Source organism: Phragmites australis, chromosome 15 (assembly GCF_958298935.1).
Source record: "Phragmites australis chromosome 15, lpPhrAust1.1, whole genome shotgun sequence".
NCBI classification, from domain to species: Eukaryota; Viridiplantae; Streptophyta; class Magnoliopsida; order Poales; family Poaceae; genus Phragmites; species Phragmites australis.
In genome coordinates, this window is record NC_084935.1 from 22858657 (window position 1) to 22876019 (window position 17363).

Sequence of the window (17363 nt, forward strand, 5' to 3'; positions counted from 1 at the left end):
GAAGGTCCTACACACTATCAGAGCTACGCAATACCTTCCAGGAAACCTAGGTAGTCTTGTCTTCCAGGTGACCTAGGCATGCTATGTCCGCGGTGTGTAGATTTGTCGTGCTCCCGAGGAAATGCCCGGGGTGCACCGCAACATTGTCCACCAAGGATGTGCCCTGGCGCGTGGCATTTATATGACCAAAGCTATGCAATACCTTCCAGGGCACCCTAGGCATAATCTGCCTTGCAGATGACCTAGGCATAAGCAGTGCCCGTGGTATATAAGCATGTCATGCAGAGAGGATTCTTTGCAACAGCATTCCTTAGAGCACTGCATCCTCACATCAGGGCAGTCCCCTGATATGCAGCGTCCACACACTATCAAGGCTACACAATACCTTTCAGGAAACATAGGCAGTCTTGCCCCCCAGGTGACCTAGGCATGCTATGCCTATGGTGTGTGGGCTCTACTTCCTACCAAGGCAAAGCCTACCCTCCGGGAAACCTTTTCAGGTGACCTTGGGTTTAGGCAAGCGATGCTTACTGGTGCGTAGGCTTGTCACGCCTCCGGAGAAATCCCCCGGGGGCGCCGCAACTAGATTACCAAGGAAGTCCCTTGATAACCGGCATCTACACACTATCGAGGCTACATAATACCTTCCAGGAAACCTAGGCAATCTTGCCTTCCAGGTGACCTAGGCATGCTACGCCCACGGTGTGTAGGCATGTCGTTCAACGAGGATTCCTTGCGACAGCATTCCTCGGAGCACAGCAACTTCACCACCGGGAATATCCCCTGGCGCATGGCTTCGACACCCGAGGCTATGCAAATACCTTCTAGGGCACCTTGTGCATAATCTACCTTGCAGGTGACCTAGGCATAAGCGGCGCCTATGGTGTGTGGGCCTCACTGTCTACCAAGACTATGCAATGCCTTCCAGAAAATCTAGGTAGTCTTGCCTTCTAGTAGCCATGCTACATCCGCAGTACGTGGGCTTGTCACACCACCCGAAGATGCACTACGGTGGCGCCGCAACACGGTCTGTCAAGGAAATCCCTTGATACGTGGCAACTACACTTCCGAGGCCGCACAATGCCTTCCAGGAAACCTGGGCAGACCCACCCCCTAAGCGACCTAGGGACGATGCCTCTGCGGGAGTGTAGGGATTTTGCATGGTTATACTAGCTAAGTTTTGCAGTCTACTGTTGGCAATAAGAAGCTATTTGTAGCATAAAACATAGCTAAGGAATATAACTGTTCATGCTAAGTGAGAATGTAACTTAAGTTCTACTGTTTATACCTAGCAATAAGGTTGGAGGCCTCCAACAGACTCTAACCTTACCGTATGAAAGACGGATCACTAGGTAAATTACTTGGTAGTTAATAGTGGGCTTACCTTTGTAGGAATAAGGCCTCTATTGTGAGGCTTGGTGGCCTCGAAGCCTATGGCTAGGCTGGGAGAGGCAGTGCTTGACCCCCTCAGCCTTTAGCCGTTGCCCAACCCCGAAGGTAATCTGTCCGGAGCCTGACGATGGCATGTTGGAGGCATAGTTGAATGCTAGTCGGGAGAGGCGGTGCTTGACCGCCTCGACCCTTAGCCGCTGCTTGGCTCCGGAGATACCTCGTCCGGAGCCGGGCGACGGCGTGTCCCCGACTCAATTCTCGTTGCTGGATGTGGTACCGTTGGTAATAGGGTCGGTAGTGATGGTGCAGGGTTGAGGGGCCGAGGATTTGCCCGGGAGTTTGCCCCAGGCCTCTGAACCCTGCGTCGTCCTTCGCCCGCTCCTTCTGTGGCCAGGTGTTCTGCTTGCCTTTCGATGTATTCCTCCCAGAAGGTCATGAGGGTGCGGCAATCGTTGGTGTTGTGGCCGCGCCTTGGTCCGTGCAGGATGCACCTGTATGCCTTCGGAGGCGCCGGAGCTTGGAGTTGTCGTCGGGGTCACTGCCGAAGGCAGTGTGTCCCGGAGCCTGTAGTTTCCCCAGGGTCTCCTTCCCCTTTGGGAGACCATCAAGACTGCCCGGTGAACTGGCTTTTGGAGCCGAAGTGGTTCTTACTATGCCTCACCGGACGAGGTGGACTTGGGGTTCCCTGCGCTTGGTTGGCGTTGTGAGGGCGATGTCGGAGGTGCTAGCGGGATCCGCGCACCCCGGAGCCCTCCGTCTCCTTGGAACCCTCTTTCGCCTGTGGGGCCCTAGGAGGGCGCTGGGTTGACAGACTTTCCGAAAATGTTGACTCACCCTGCTGCCTTCGGGAAGGCGGCACGATCAACCCGAGGCGAGGGCCTCAGGAAGCATAGAACCAGGAGGTGAAGGCTTTGGGAAGCGGGACCCTGGAGGGCCAGGGCTTCGGGAGGCCTAAGCTTCGGAGGATCGAGGCTTCGGGAAGTCGAGCCGGCGGAGCCAAGGGAAGGCTTCGTAGGTGCGAAGGGGTACCATGAAAGGATCTGATAACATCGGAGATCGAACTTTTAACAGTAGGTTTGAAGATCAATGCTTCGAAGAGACCTAGATGATGATCTTCAACCATTATTCTCATATTGATTTATCCCCCCCCCCCCAACAAAACCAAAATAATCCCTATTGTGCAAAACGTTAGCATTGCCTTTGTATTTGAGTCCCAATGATGACAGCAACAGAAGCCATTGAGCTTGGTGATTTTATATGAATATATTGGTAGTGATCGTGATATTTTCAGTTATGCACTGGCCTTTTCCTGTATTGCTTTTGCTCTTACAACTTTGTATTATTAGCCTCTTGTCAGCTGCACATGGAAGGGAGCTGATGAAGCATCTTGCTGGAAACTTTAGAGCTTAAACAGAGTTTTGATCAGAGCCTTCAATAGTTGTTACACATTATATGCCTGACAAATGTGGTCTCTTAACTACCAAAAAATATGCAATACAGTCATTTAGTATAACAGGAACGAGATGCCAAACGTTAACATAATCAGTACTCGTACAGTTTTGAGCAGTTTCATCTAGCCTCATTTTCACCCAAAATATTGGCTCTTTTGTCTAATAAGCTTACCGACATAACAGAAAAGAGTTCAAATCCATATGCGCTCAAGTCCAAAATCCAAACCTCCTAAACTCCAAGACCGTCCTTGGTGCCAGAAAGATGACTATAGTAGTAGAATAACCTTAAGCTGTCCATTTGAATGTCATATGGTCAGCCATCTCTCTCTAAATCCACAGTAGTTGATATCCACAAAACCACAAAGACACCATGCTATAGATTGTTGATATCCCAGATGGTATATTTCTAGTACACAATCCAGATTCAAGAGCACCTTTTTGTCCATTTGATTTTACCTGCTTCCGATGCGTCCTTGGAGCTGGAGGAGGAGGAGGGGGCGTGGCCGAGCAGGGGTCGTCGGTCGGGAGCATCGATGGCTCGCAGCGGGAGGGTGGGGTGGTGGCAGCCAGCGGAGCACGACCTTGGAGCGGAGGGTTCAACCTTAGAGTGGGAAGGAGGAGGAGGAGGAGGCGCAGGCCGGGTGGGGGTCATCACGGTTGGGGGTGTCGACGGCGCGTAGCAGAAGGGTAGGGGTCATCGCAGTTGGGGGTGTCGATGGCGCACGGCGGGAGGGTGGGGTTGTGGCAGCCGGCAGATCGTGCGGCTGGAGGGCGAGGTCGCTGCTTGGGTGTCGAGTTGACGCGGGAATTGGAGCGGGAAGACGAGTCATGTGCGGGAACCAAGTGGGGGGGGGGGGGGTTGGAACGAAACTCGCTCGGTAGATTTAGCTAGGATTGGGATGTGTTTAGAGGAATGATAAAAATAGAAATCTTGTTTGGAAAGCTGTTGGAGGGTGTTTTTAGTTAAAAATCTCTAAATTTGTCTATAGGAAATAGAATAGGATGTCTCCTGAGATGCTCTAGGTAAGAGGTCATCAATGACTATATAAGGATAATATCGACTTTTCACTTCGTATAATTAAGGAAGAAAATAATATTACCATTAAAGCACAAGATAAATAAAGAAAGTTATAATTATGGTAATTATTGTTAGTTGTACATGCCAAATTTGGTTCTAATTTCTCATGCATGCACAAACTTGAGCTACGCTACTCTCTTTTCTCGAGACTCCATTTTCCTTCAACATGTTGTGCAAATTACAAATTACGATATGTGATTGTCACATAGAAATTGAAATAACGAACTTTCAGTGTTAAGGCAAGTTAGATATAAATTTACATATTATTTCTGACAACACATATAATATGCTTAATATGTTTTTAAGTACTATACTGCAGATTTTCAAAAATAGAATCACGCCCCCACGTATATATCTAACTTATTAAGATATGATGTCTAATTTTTTGTTTAGTTGAATGGATAAAATATACTAGTTTTTTGTTTGATTGGTGGGATTATAGTAAATAAGATGATCTAGTTTTTTTTCCGATGGATTGGATGAGCTGAGTTGGTTATAATAATTTTTTAGTGAATTTACCTTTTTATTGTGCAGTATTTAGTTGAATTTATGTATGGTTGAATGTATCTGAATTAAAATGAAACAATACAAATACATATAAATAGAGTATTATAAAGGAACTAACTTTTTTACCACATAATCTAGGATTGAAAATATTTTTATAAATTACTATATCACATGAGAAGAATATTAGTGGATTTTTTCAGATTTTTGGAATTTATTTGAGGCATTAAAAATTGCTAGAAATTATAAAAATATGCTTTTGAAATTTTTAATTAAATATTGGCTTAGTCTTTTTGGATCAAATTAATTAAAATAGGTTGCTAGTGAGCTATAGTTTACTCAAAAAATATTTAAAAAATTTAGACTACTCTTGTACTACCAGATAAATCGAGAATTAAATAAAAAATATAAATATGCATACACACTTCCCATCAACAGCTAGAGAGTGCATAGCGTGTGTCCGACTCACGTGTAGAGCTGGGATTTTGGGCTGTGCTTTTTGGGCCGGCCCAAACCCGGCACGGCCCGATCCAACCTAAGCCCGATCCGATCCGAACATTGATGGGCCGGGCTGACCCGACCCGATTTATGGGTTGGACCGGGCCTTGATATGGGGTTCAATGGGCTGTCCGATCCGGTAAAAAAATAGATCCGCGCCCTCATGCGCCCTCCAGTGCGGTGGAGTGTGGCGGTGCTAGGCCCGTGCTAGCCCGGCCCGACAAGGCTCATCGTGCATTCGTACCGGATCTGAGCCTAGCTGAAGATGGCTTGGACCAGCCCGATCCGACCCGAACAATTTTTCGGATCATCCTAGCACGGCCCAAAAGACCCAAGTCCCACCTCTACTCACGTGCATGACAAACGAAGGTTGGATGGCTCGGTCTGGCTGGTTCTTGCCGGTTCCAGCCATCAGTATCTTAAGATATATTCTTTATAGTTGGTCATTTTATTCACTCCATTTACCCAACTAAATACTTTTAAAACTGAGATTGTCACCTCCCATCTATACATATTTCATAAACCAAACCCACTCTAAAAGACCTCAACAATGCGAAGTCAAGCACCCGTGAAAAGCAAATTAGATTGGGCTACCAATGCTAGTTTTGCGTTTTTATGCTGCCGCTAGAAAAGACTTTGATCATCGGGAAATGGAGTCGTTAAAGTATTAGCTATCATAAAGCGGAAGAAGATAGGACCTTAGGGCACTCTGGCCATCTAACAGGGAAGCAAATTTTCTAAATCTTTTCTGAAAAGATTCTCGTATGTAAATTGTATAAAATCTTATCTAAAAAGATTCCCATACGATCTCATTTATATTATCTAAGATGTGATCTGATAACTCTAAACTGAAGAGAAAAGAGATATTGAATACATGTCATCCCTGAAGAGAGAATTTTTAAAATTTGCTTCCATCTACGAGCCAACAATAGCCTGCCAGGTGTTGTCCACTACTCCACTTCGTTTAGGGGCTTCTGGTGAATTCGTGGTCCACGACGAAGTCGATAAATGATAGCGTTCTAGTTTGGTCGCCCACACCGTGCAGGCCCCTCCTGATGCTCACCAGCCGTGAGGTGAATCAATGCCAATTCATCCGCATACTGTCTCATTCCCTCCCACTCTTCAACATCCTCGAATCAGAAACATGAAAGTATCTGCATAGTAGTATCATGCAGGAGAATTACATAATAAAGAGGCCCAGACGTGTCACCTTGTTTTGCTGCTCCTGATACAGTAGCCCGTACATTACGTCTAACGACGTGATACAGTAGCCTGTACATTACGTCTCACGACATGATTTATCTCTACCATATCATAACCGGTATATATCTTTCGTGTACGTTTTATAGTATGAGCATCTTCACATCCATCATTTCTTAGCTCGAATGTCCCGCGTAAGCTCTTAACCATCTTGACCTTTAGTTTCTTCCTGAAACTAGTTTGATCCTGTCACCTATCATGTCCGTCCTTAGAATACACCTGAATAAACAACTAATTCCGAACATAAATTTTCAAACTTCTCACATCAATCCGCACAATACCACTCATATAGTGTATTGTATATATCAAAATCACAAATATTATTATGCTATCACGATCATATCTAAATAATATATTAGCAACACATACACATCATCTAAATTACTTTGCTTTTGTTAATTTCATAATAAAATCAATATTTTAGCATACATGATCTCACAACCTCTCACTGAAATTTTCCTGTTGTCCTAATGATATCCTCAAATGCTAGGTTCCCATCAAAATTTCACACTGAAAGCACATCTCTTCTATCTATGGCTACGGTATTCCTGTGATCCTCTTTTCCTTTTTGGAATACTCATAATTACACTGAAAGTTGTGAGAATAATGACTATGCACATAGGAATGGAAATAGCTAACGCCAAGCGCGCTGTGAATTCTTCTTTTGTGATGTTCCATTATTGGAGTTGAGGCATTGCGAAATATTCGTTCCGTTGGAGAGGCTCTTCCATCTTGTTGTACGACATATCAAGTGCTGACAAACTAAGATCATTTCTAACTATATTTCTTTTATTTCGTTCCTTTTCTGATTTTCTTCCCCGTTCTCATTTCTTTTATTTTCTCTCATCTTCAACAGCTTCCCTTCGAGGGGAATCGCGAAGAGAAAGGAGAGAGAATCCCGTCCTGAAGAGAATGACCTTGGGAATCTCGTCGTGAAGGGAACCGTGAAGGGAAATTATTAGAACGCTGAAGGGAACGAAAATCTCTTCACGATGGGAATCTCGTCCGTGAAAAGAATCCCTTGGACGTGGCCTAACCATGCCAGCAAAGACGGTGGAATGCTCCCACTGAATTAACTGTGGGAGAGGTTCAACCAACAATGCAAAGTTTCCGAGCTGCGTTTGCTGCCTGGGTGTGAGATTGTTGTCACTAACACCCGAAACAATCTGGCAAATCTAATGATGTTATTTGCATTTTACTTAGCTAAATACTTTATGAATTATAGTTAGTTAAAGTTTAAACAGTAAAACTAAAAGTAATAAGTATTCTGAAATAGAGGGAGTATCATTAATTCCTCTGTCTTTTGCCCCCGCTCTCCGTCCTATCTTTCAAGAACAACAGAGGGCATTCTAAAGCAGTTGTATTCTTCACTTCCTAGGAAGCCATTATCTTTCTAAAAAGCCATTCTAGCAAACAAAAGAGCAAATTCTATTAAAGAGTAGTAAAGGTGGGCGAACAAGGAGCTTCCAGCAAAGGTGGCCATGGGCGGCACACTTTTTTTTGGGGGGCGGGGGGGACGGGAAGTGTGTATGAGCGAAAGATCGATGCAAGTCAATTTATATAAGGAATTAAACTGTTCCTATTAAGTTCTAGTAAAATATTTGTCACGGTCAATCCATACGTAACGAACATTCCCAAAGTGTAGCTAGCTAGCAACCTAGAAAAAAACTTTGTTTTCGAAATCACCATAGGCATTTTGTTTCTCCGGATTGCATTATATTATTGCCAATTCCATCTCTTCTTGTCGCCCGTGCTTGACCCGGCATTGTTGAAGTCTTGGACTCGATCGATCTCTTCTATTTCTGGTCATGCGCGCACCGAATATATCTAAAATTTGTACCTTTGCGTTATGATGCGCGTGGTGCGGTGAAAGTGTGTATTTTGAGGGAAATTTTATTCATATGGTTCTCACATGTTCAGACCTGTTATTAATAATAAATCAATTGCAGATGGGAAGTGTGTACATACTTCAAGCTATCAAACAAATCAAAGAAAGGGCCTGGAGTGCTTCACACGGTTTTTTCAGATAATAAAAGCTTTACTAACCCTTTTCATCATATCGTTAAAGAGTATACTCTCAGTCCCTATATAACTAAGATATAGATAGTAAAAAAATTAAAAAAGAAAAAAAAAGACCAAATACACGAAACTGGAGGATGAAATAGTAAGTGGGTCTAAAAATAAAAAATAAATTAAAAAAAAGATACAACAGAACCGAGTCTAAAATGTTTAAACAGTTTAGGTGCTTGACCATCCGCTCTAAGTACATACACGTCGTAGCCGTCGAAAATCATCGCTGCAAGTGCAAACGCAGTATACTACCATCGTTTTTCCTGTACCAGCTTACCATTGCAAATGTTCAAGTGAACATTAACTGTTGTCTCCTCGCAAAAAATTGAACATTAATTCATACATATGATTTTTCACACGAAATGCGTGTGCCGTATTCCGTAGGAATCGAATCCCGACAGAAAAAAGGCAATAATGTGATCAGAAGACTGCCTTTTTTTTTCAAAATGACCATGCACACTACACGGCGTTGTCTGAACGACGATCAGCTGCCACGCACCCTATATATACACCCACCTCTCCAGCCAAGCTGCTCAAGACATGCAATCCACTGGACCAAAGGCTAGCCCCCAATATCAATTGGACAGTGTGTGACCACCTCTGCCTCCCTACCTTAGAAACAAAGAAACCATGGCGACGTTGCACGCAAAGGTGGAACCAATACTAGTACTAGCTCTATTTCTCGTCCTGTTCCAGCCGTGCCTCCATTTCCTGCACGCAGACGCGGCGGGGCGTCACGGCCACGGCGGCATGTCTCTTCGTGCCCAGCAAGCGGCCCTTCTCCATTGGAAGTCCACCCTGGGAAGCTCGCCGGCGCTGGACTCGTGGCAGCGGCAAACCAGCCCGTGCAACTGGACCGGCGTCGCGTGCGACGCCGTGCGCCGTGGCCACCGCACTCCCCTGGCAGTGACCAGTATCTCCCTGCCTAACGCCGGCATCCACGGTCGCCTCGGTGAGCTCAACTTCTCGGCACTTCCATTCCTCTCAAACATCGACCTCGGCTACAATAGCCTTCAAGGAGAAATCCCACCAGCCATTGCCTCTCTACATGAGCTCTCCTACCTCGATCTCGGCCGCAACTGGCTCCATGGTCAGATACCATCGGAGATGGGCAACATGGGACACCTTATCGCGTTGGGACTTGCTTTCAACAACCTCACAGGTTGTATCCCTGCATCCCTTGGTAACCTGACAATGCTTGCCGTTCTTATCCTCCACCAAAACATGCTCACTGGGCCAATCCCGGAGGAGCTTGCGAAGCTCACCGCACTAGAGGCTTTGGACCTAGGCAGCTCCTTGTTAAGCGGCCAAATACCTGATAGCCTTGGAAACTTGACAAAACTAAGCATCCTCTTCCTTTACAGCAACCAGCTATCAGGACCCATTCCACCTTCTCTAGTCAACCTCAGGAACTTGCAGGAACTTGAGCTCGATGACAACCATTTGAGTGGTGGAATTCCTATTTTTTTGGCTAATCTCACTGAGCTAAGCAAGCTAGTTTTATATGAAAACCAGCTAACAGGTCCCATACCTCCTAGCTTGGGGGACCTTACTAGGCTAAACTACCTTGACCTCTCGCAAAACCAGCTTGCTGGCTCCATCCCAAGTGAGATAGGCAATTTGGTGGATATCAAAATTCTGCGGTTATCTGTAAATATGATTTCAGGTTCAATCCCTGCAACTTTCGCGAACCTGACGGTCATGAGAAAGCTATCGCTCTTCGATAATATGTTGTCAGGTCCTCTGCCCCGAGAATTCGCAAATCTAACACGCTTAGTTGAGCTTACTCTAGTTAACAACTCTCTCTCGGGGGAATTGCCCTCTGATGTCTGCAAAGGAGGGAATCTCAAAGTACTCAATGTTGGTGTCAACATGTTCACTGGCCCTATTCCTAGAAGCCTGAAAACATGCCGTAGCTTGAAGAGTTTTGGCCTGGCTTCCAACCAGATAACAGGAGATATATCGAGTTTTGGACCTTACCCACAGCTTCTTGGTGTAAACTTAATGGGAAACAACCTTCGAGGCCATTTGTCAAGAACTTGGGCTTCAAGCATCAATTTAACCAAAATGGTTATGTCAAAAAATATGATAACCGGAAGATTGCCACCTGAATTATCAAACCTCACAAAATTGGAGGTACTTGGACTCAGCACCAACAACCTAACTGGCAAAATACCACCAGAATTGAGCAATCTAGCCAATCTGTATGATCTCGATATATCGCAAAACCAATTGTCAGGACATATACCGCCTGAATTAGGTCGCATGAGAAATTTGCAGTACCTCGATATATCTATCAATAACTTGAGTGGGTTGATTCCACAAGAGCTTGGGAGTTGCACGAAGCTACTATCCTTGAAGATTAACCACAATAGCTTGAGTGGAGATTTGCCAATGACCATTGGTAATCTAGAGAGGTTGCAGATTGTGTTGGATGTCAGTAGCAACAAACTCACAGGCGGCCTACCTGCGCAGCTCGGGAACTTGGCGATATTGGAGTTCTTCAACCTCTCTCACAATCAATTCAATGGGAGCATTCCAACCTCCTTTGCTAGCATGGTTAGTTTGTCAACACTTGATGTGTCATACAACAACTTGGAAGGGCCTATTCCAACGGGACGACTACTCCAGAATGCCTCAATAGGATGGTTCCTCCATAATAAAGGTCTTTGCGGTAATCTCTCAGGCCTACCAATATGCCCGTCAACTCCAACGACGAACCATTACAAAGGAAAAAACAGCTTGGTGCTCGCTATTTCCATTCCTGTGGGCATAGTTATTATTATTATTGCAACTTCTGTTGTAATTATGATTATTCACAAAAAGAAAAGACCCCAAAAGACAACAGCCACAGATAGAAAAGATGTGCTTTCAGTGTGGAATTTCGACGGGAAACTAGCGTTTGAGGATATCACTAGGGCAACAGAAAATTTTAGTGATAGATACATCATTGGGTCAGGGGGGTATGGCACTGTCTATAAAGCTCAGCTTCAAGGGGGGAGATTGGTTGCAGTCAAAAAGCTTCATCCAACTGAAGAAGATATGAATGATGAAAAGAGATTCCTTAGTGAAATCGAAGTATTAATGAAGATCCGGCACCGAAGCATCGTTAAGCTGTACGGATTTTGCTCCCATCCAATGTATAAATTTCTAGTATACGACTACATTGATAGAGGAAACCTTCATGCAACCTTGGAAAATGAGGAGCTAGCAAAGGATCTAGACTGGCAGAAGCGTGCTACCATCACAAGAGACGTGGCTCAAGCTATGTACTACTTACACAATGAATGCAACCCGCCAATAATCCATCGTGATATAACAAGTAACAACATATTGCTAGACACAGACTTCAAGGCCTACATTTCAGATTTTGGCACAGCAAGGGTGATAAAACCTGATTCATCAAATTGGAGCGAACTAGCAGGGACATATGGTTATATAGCCCCAGGTATGTGGTCGGTTTCTGCTTGCACATATATAGCAAATATATTGCAGTTTGTTTTCTTACTAGATTCTGAATTTAATTGTGGTGCTTCCTTCTGCTGTAGAGCTTTCGTACACATCAGTGATAACGACGAAATGCGACGTCTATAGCTTCGGTGTGGTTGTGCTGGAGATTGTGATGGGGAGATACCCCAGGGAGCTGCAATCCTTTGCTTCCCTGGGGGAGAATCATGAGCTTGCCATAGAGGATATGTTGGACCAGCGCCCATCATCGCCAACAATGGTGGAGAAGAAAGAAATTTCTCAGCTTGTCGAAGTGGCATTAGCTTGCCTGCAAACTTCTCCTCAGTCAAGACCAGAAATGCAGGATGTCTATCAGAAACTGATCCGGCGCCGCCCTTCTAATTCTATTGCCACACCTTTTCATGCATATGCACTGGAAGAAATAACCGATAAAGAAGTGTAAGGTCAATTGCGTTGTCCAAAGGATTGATAGTATCAGGATTGAGTCAGCTGTAGATTATATTTCAGTTTGCAATTACAAACTTTTACTACTTCATATATGGCATTGAGTAAGGCCAGCAGTTCAGGGTGTAGCCAACATGTAGGCACCAAAGCAAGATTTCATGTAAATGTCATTATGGATGGTGTTACATGATTTTGTTCTTTTGCGTCGTCTGTGTAAATATTGCCATAGCAACATTGGTTCTCTTAGCTCATTGTTTATTCCGAAGGTCTTTGTACATATCAAGGGATCTAAGGTCACTACCGGAAACGATGTGTATGCCGAGTGCCTACGTGTATGTCGAGTGCATTATATCGAGCACTCGACAAACAACCACCTACGCCGAGTGCCCGACTAAAGCACTCGGCAAACAACTAAGCACTCGGTAAATACCTCAAAAAACACTCGGCAAACAATAGCACTCGGTAAAATAGAGAAAAAACACTCGGCGAATTCGGGCACTCGGCAAACAACGCGCCACGTGTCCTTCCATTCGGCGGCTGACAGCGAGTCGCCCTTTTGCCGAGTGCCGTAATGTTTGCCGAGTGCCCGATATGAAGCACTCGGCAAACTATTTTTTTTTCTTTATTTTCTTTTTGGTTTCCTTTTGTGCTCTTTTCTTTCTCATAATAACAACCAACCAAAGGCCGTCACACATCGATTCCGGTAGTACTACAGTATGGTTTATGGATGATATTGTTATGAACTTGGAGTTAAAATTCAGTCGTGCTTCAAGATTGAGATGCAGCAGATGTGGACTCCTGGGAGCGGCCCTTGGAATCAGTTGTGCTCTGAAAGAGAATGACAATTCTTCTTCCTTGCCTTAAAAAAAGGAATTTATCTGCTATATACTATCATTCCAGCTGTCATCCAGACAAAGAAGGAATTTTCAATGCTTGCCAAGTGGAAGAAGCAAAAGCAGATCAGCTTGACACACCAAGCTGCCCTTCTGATCTATGGGTTTTGCTTGGTTCATCGTTAAGTGCATCAGAGGAGGTAGTTGGTAGCATAGTGAGAAGTGGTGGAACAAAAAAGCGACTTCATTTGGCGATTCTTGGATGGATAACATGTTTGCTATGTTCCATCGAAATCTAACTTTATGGACAACTCTTTTTCATAAGAAATTATTTGATGGATATAAGTCAAATTTGATCTGCAAGTACATAAAATAACGAACAAAAATGGGTAGAAAAATATGAGACTTGCCATAGTGTCATGATATGATACGTAGAGACTGAGATAAAAAATTGAGAAGGTTTCGCAAAAGTTGTCACGTACGATGCTTAGAAACCGAAACATCTCCGAGGAAGAATCGTGGTTTCGAGAGGGAACGGATCAGGTTTGAACCCGAAGTGACGTTTGAATCGTCGTTTAACCTTGAAACTTTTTCTACACTCAACATACAACATAGCATATTCGATGTTAAAATTTGGCATTTTTCTGGGTCCGTTTACTATTTTTAATTCATTAAGTGGATTTCTAGGCTTTTAATGGATATAAGTCAAATTTGATCTGCAAGTACATGAAATAATGAACAAAAATGGGTAGAAAAATCATATTCATGTTGTTGAGTCTATTTTTAGGCCTTACCCAAGAAATGAAAAGAAATTTGAAACATCTGGGCGGCAACACTCGACCAGCAACATGTAGCTTATTGGTTTTTTAATTCTAAAAAAAGCAAACGAAGTCAGAAAAACATGAGACTTGCTATAGTGTCATGATATGATACGTAGAGGCTGAGATAAAAAATTGAGAAGGTTTCGCAAAAGTTGTCACGTACGATGCTTAGAAACCGAAGCATCTCTGAGGAAGAATCATGGTTTCGAGAGGAAATGGATTAGGTTTGAACCCGAAGTGACGTTTGAATCGTCGTTTGACCTTGAAACTTTTTCTACACTCAACATACAACATAGCATATTCGATGTTAAAATTTGGTATTTTTCTGGGTCCGTTTGCTATTTCTAATTCATTAAGTGAATATTTAGTCAAAAAAAAATTTCAGGTGTTTGCCGAGTGTCTTTGTTTTCCACTCGGCAAACCAGTTGTTTGCCGAGTGTCTTCCTCTCACACTCGGTAAACCAGTTGTTTGCCGAGTGTTCTAGATTTGACACTCGGCAAAGTAGACACTCGGCAATGCAGCGAATATAGGGTTTCCCCACCCCGCGCGCAGGGACAGATCGAAAACTGTCCCGCGCGCGACTCCCCTCCTGCCGCCGCCGCCTCGGCCCGCCGTCGCCGCTGCCGCCAACACTGCCGCCTCGGCCCATGCCCCCCCCCCCCCCGCCGCCAACGCCGCTGCCCCCCCTCCGCCGCCAGCGCCCCCGCGCCCATCCGCCGCCAGCGCCGCCTCGGCCCACTGCCGCCCCTCCTCCGCCGCGCCCCTCCGCCTCGGCCTGCCGCCCCCCCCCCTCCGCCGCCAGCGCCCTCGGCCCGCGCCCCTGCGCCGCCCCCCCCCCTCCGCCGCCACCTCGGCCCGCCGCCGCCGCCGCCGGCAGCGCCCCCGCCCCCCTCCGCCGCCACCTCGGCCCTCCGCCGCCGCTGTCGCGCGCTGCCCGACGCCGCCTCCCCCACGCCGGCCAGTGCCACCCCGCGCCGCCCCCCTCCGACGCCCGGGTATAAGGTACCGCCACACGCCATGCGCCGTTGAAACCATGTGCTCCTCCCTCCTCCGGCCAACCCCTCCTCCGGAGAGTATTGCCATGAGGACTTCATATGTGACTCATGTAATTGTGAGCATATGGGGTCCTCGTGGCAATACTATCCGGGGAATGGATTGTGAAAGTTGATTCATATTTCAGTCTGGGTTGTCCTCTAATTAGTCTTTAGATGGTTGTATCATCCATATTTGTCATGCCTGTGTTGTTGTGTTGGTATGCATGTGTTGTTATGCCAGTTTTGCTATTTATTACAAAGGAGGTGCCGTCGAAATTTTGAATTTTGGCTAATTTAGGCTTTAGGATGTGCATGTCGCGTAACCTATGCGTCTCCCGTTTGAAAGAGTTATGGTTATAAATATGCAAGTCTTTGCATATCTATAACCGTAACTGTTTCGAATTGTCCACATTTTTTGGACAGCCCGAGGATGTGTAGATTGGGTTCGTTTCAATGCTCTACTCCGATCCGAGACAGAGTTTCGGCAGTGTCTCCCCGTTGTTCTCCGGATACACATTCTCTTGGCTTTGTTGCCGAGACGTGTATTTGGAGAACAGCGGGGAGGTGCTGCCGAAATTCTGTCTCGGATCGGAGTAGAGCATGGAAACGGCCCAATCTACACATCGTCGGGTGGGATTAGGACCTATCTTTACCTATTAGATAGTTTGATGCATGCCGATTCCCTCTTATGGTAAAACACAAATATTTGATGGAAATAATTAATTGTATAGGTAGATGAAATTGATTTTTATATTACTTGCTGAATAAAAAATATTATATGTGTATGTTTCCCAATATGTTAGAGGATGGATGATCGTGAGTGGATGTACACTGGCCGCTCTAGTCAGGGTTTTTTGACCGATGAATGGATCCAGAAGACCGATGCGTTCTTGGAATTAGCATTTGCTAGGCCTAAGGGACCTCGTGGAACTTGGTGCCCCTGCAGTATTTGTGCAAACGCGCATCAACAAACAAAGGAGGTCATGGGTCAACACCTTTGTAAGAATGGGTTTATGCCACACTATACCCGGTGGACCTACCATGGTGAGTCCAAACGTGCCAGAGAGGAGGTGGTGCGTCAACGCACCAACGACTATGATGTCGGGGTCGTAGACATGCTAGATGACTTCCATGATGCACATTTTAATGAAGCACGTATGGAGGAAGTGCCAGAGTCAACCGCAAAGGCCTTTTATGATATGTTGTCTACGGCGCAGCAACCCCTTCACGGGCATTCCAAGGTTTCTCAACTGGATGCCATCGGACGCCTAATGGCTATCAAGTCCCAGTTTAGCTGCAGCTGAGAAACCTCGATGCAATGCTGACAGTTGTTGGTAGCCTTCTCCCGGAAGGTCACATTCTGCCAAAGAGCATGTACGAGTCGAAGAAAGTCCTCCGTGCACTTAAGATGCCATATGAGCAGATACATGCTTGTCCAAAGGGATGCATCTTATTTAGGAAAGAACACACGGACGCAAAGTACTGTGTGAAGTGCAATTCCTCTAGGTATCTTGAGGTAGACTCTGGTGATGGTCAGAAGAGGCAGCTCGCAATCCCCGTGAAGATCCTTCGGTATCTTCCATTCGTACCGAGAATCCAACGGCTGTATATGACTGTGGAATCTGCTAAACAGATGACATGGCACAAAGATGGGCATCGATACAATCCTGACAAGCTGGTACATCCATCGGATGGTGAAGCATGGAAGAGGTTCGATCTGATTCATCGTGAAAAAGCTCTAGAGGCTCGTAATGTACGAATTGCGCTCGCAACTGATGGGTTCAATCCATATGGTATGACTTGTGCCTCATACAGCTGTTGGCCCATGTTTGTTATTCCCCTCAATCTCCCCCCCCCCCCGGCGTCATCTTTCAACGACAGAACATATTCCTGTCGCTGATAATTCCGAGGCCTGAATACTCGGGGAAGAATATGAGTGTGTACATGGAGCCGCTGATGGATGATTTGGTCCGTGCTTGGGAGGATGGGGTCTGGACATACGACCGAGCTACAAAGACAAACTTCAAAATGCATGTTTGGTACCAGTACTCCCTGCATGACCTACCAGCATATGGGATATTCTGTGGCTGGTGTGTGCATGGGAAGTTCCTGTGCCCAGTATGCAGGGCGGCTCTGATGTTCATTTGGTTGACAAAGGGTGGCAAATATTCTTCCTTCCACAAGCATCGACAATTCCTTCCTCTTGACCATCCATTCAGACAAGACGTGCAGAACTTTACGAAAGATGTAGTTGCCGAAGGCTCAGCACCACCTAAGATGACCGGTGCCGCAGTTCGTGCTCAGTTAGACGCTCTCAAGGCCAATGCCCAAGGAGATGGATTTCTGGGATATGGTGAGAAACACGCCTGGACTCACAAGCCATGCTTGTGGAATCTCCCCTACTTCGATGATCTCCTTCTTCCACATAACATTGATGTAATGCACACTGAAAAGAATGTCGCTGAGGCCATTTTTGGCACAATCATGGACATTCCTGAGAAGACGAAGG

General features: G+C 45.6%; 1 protein-coding gene across 1 annotated transcript; it reads left to right on the forward strand.

Moving 5' to 3' along the window:
- Nucleotides 1-8883: 8883 nt before the first annotated feature.
- LOC133892214 (MDIS1-interacting receptor like kinase 2-like) lies at nt 8884-12163 on the forward strand. The gene is made up of 3 exons (XM_062332918.1): nt 8884-10219; nt 10493-11701; nt 11802-12163. The coding sequence occupies exons 1-3, from the start codon at nt 8884-8886 to the stop codon at nt 12161-12163; spliced, it is 2907 nt and encodes a 968-aa protein (XP_062188902.1).
- The last annotated feature ends 5200 nt before the right edge of the window (nt 12164-17363 follow it).